General features: G+C 40.5%; 1 protein-coding gene across 1 annotated transcript; it reads right to left on the reverse strand.

Moving 5' to 3' along the window:
- Window positions 1-286: 286 nt before the first annotated feature.
- Window positions 287-1,524, reverse strand: LOC122016014 (chlorophyllase-2-like). Its single transcript, XM_042573142.1, has 2 exons — window positions 1,244-1,524; window positions 287-1,119 (listed from the first exon to the last, which is right to left on the reverse strand). Exons 1-2 carry the CDS (start codon window positions 1,466-1,468, stop codon window positions 415-417), a joined length of 930 nt encoding a protein of 309 aa, XP_042429076.1. The 5' UTR covers window positions 1,469-1,524; the 3' UTR covers window positions 287-414.
- Between the last annotated feature and the right edge of the window lie 386 nt (window positions 1,525-1,910).

A 1,910-nucleotide genomic window follows, 5' to 3' on the forward strand; every position in this document is an offset into this window, starting at 1 on the left:
TATATTTTTATCTTTTTATGTATATTTTTTTATCTGTGTATACTATCGATCTAACTAATTAATAATTAAACAGTCGACTTCGAAGATATATATAATTATTTTTCACATTAATTTATTATATTTTTTTCCTCTTAATATTACCAAACAAAAATATAAGGAGCTAATTGTGTTTTATAAACTTTTTCACATTTGACTTGGATGGAGTTAAGTGTTATTTTTTAAATATAGAGAGATAAAATGTTACTTAATAAAAAAATAAAAGGGATTAAAGATATTTTTCCCTTCTAATTTTGCCTTAAATTTATTTTTTTATTTATTTTTAAAAATATTTTTGTATTATTTTAAAATATAACCATTTTATTTCTTCTGTAATACATACGACTGCACTTCTACAGCGACTTGGTAGGACAGCTACTAAAGTTTGGATCTGATAACGCCAGCGAGAGCCGGTTTCCTGAGGGACTCAACCGGATCGAGGGTCGTCGGGGCGAGTCCAGGATTCCTGACGACGGCGTCGAGGTCTGCTCCCTCGCCCTGCAAAAAAGCCTTGAGGAACGCTGTCATAACTCCTGCCGTCGTCCTCCTCATTGCGTCCCTGCCTCCCTCGTCGCCGCACCTGCACGCCATCTTCTGCACCGGCGCCGCGCCGTCGTCCAGCATGTCGAGGTGGCCGTAGTCTTTTGCCACCAAGTGGTAGCACGTCGGCCGGCTCTCCCGGTAGAACTCGTCGTGGTTGACGCCCTCCGGAGCGCACGGCGGGAACAACAGGTTCATCTTCTTTCTCCCGAGCCCGGTGCCGATGACGAGGACAGGGAAGTCGAGGCCGAAGGAGGAAGGCACATAGGTCAGGATCTCGGGCGAGATCTGGTTCGACCTCCCGGATCCGGCGACAGGGTCGACGCCGATGAGAGCGGAGAACTTGAGACTGGTCTTGGCGTGGCCGAGGGCCAGAGCGAAGGCCGCGTGGCCGCCGCGGCTATGTCCGGAGAGCCCAAGATGGGCAAGGTCCGCGGTGACGCCCTCCGGGAGCAAGGACTGCAGGCCCTCTGGTAGCCAGTCGCAGACAGCGGCCGCGGCCGCGATGTCTTCCTCCGGCGACGATGGTAAAATGGTAAACAACTGTTAAAAAAAAAAATCAAATACATTTATAACTTAAATCTTGCGGTTCATCAAAATAGTAAATTGCATTTACTTATTGTCATTATTTTCTATATAAAAAGAAAAATTATAGAATAGAATGAACCTGTGGAGCTACAAGGATAAAGCCATGAGAGGCAATATGACGAAGAATTTGAAGGTAAGATGAGACGTTGAGAAAGAAGCCATGGAGAAAGAGGGCGATTGGATACGTTCCCGCTTCGCTAGGAGTGACGACTAAAAGCGATTTGGGAGGAGAGGAGGCCTTCTTGTCGGAATCCTTTGTCACCGTCTTAACGTTAAACTTACCACGATTAAATACGGTTGCCATTGATTAGTATCAGCTGTAATGAGGTATCAGCTGTAGAGCAGATGTGAGTTCAATAGTTAGTGAAGGGAGCCTTTTATAGACATGAATTATGAATTATGAATTGTATTTTTTTTATTACTTAAAAACTAAAGAAAATTCCTTTTTGAATTCAACAATTGTTCGAATAAAAGAAAATATTGTATTCTTTTGTTGACCAAGAAAATTAAAAGAAAAATCTTTTCTAATTCAATAATTATTACCGTTTGCCCAAATAAAAAGAGAATTTGTATTTGGTTGTTTAAAAAAAATAATTGACTTTGAATTCAACAACCACTACTATTCGCTCAAGCAAAAGATAATTAGAAAATAATTTTAGGATGCGACAAAATAACATTCTGTTAGTAAATGTTTCTTTTAAGATTTAATTTTAAGAATGTATTAGTTTGAAAATTTGTAAGCTAAT

Source organism: Zingiber officinale, chromosome 8B (assembly GCF_018446385.1).
Source record: "Zingiber officinale cultivar Zhangliang chromosome 8B, Zo_v1.1, whole genome shotgun sequence".
NCBI classification, from domain to species: Eukaryota; Viridiplantae; Streptophyta; class Magnoliopsida; order Zingiberales; family Zingiberaceae; genus Zingiber; species Zingiber officinale.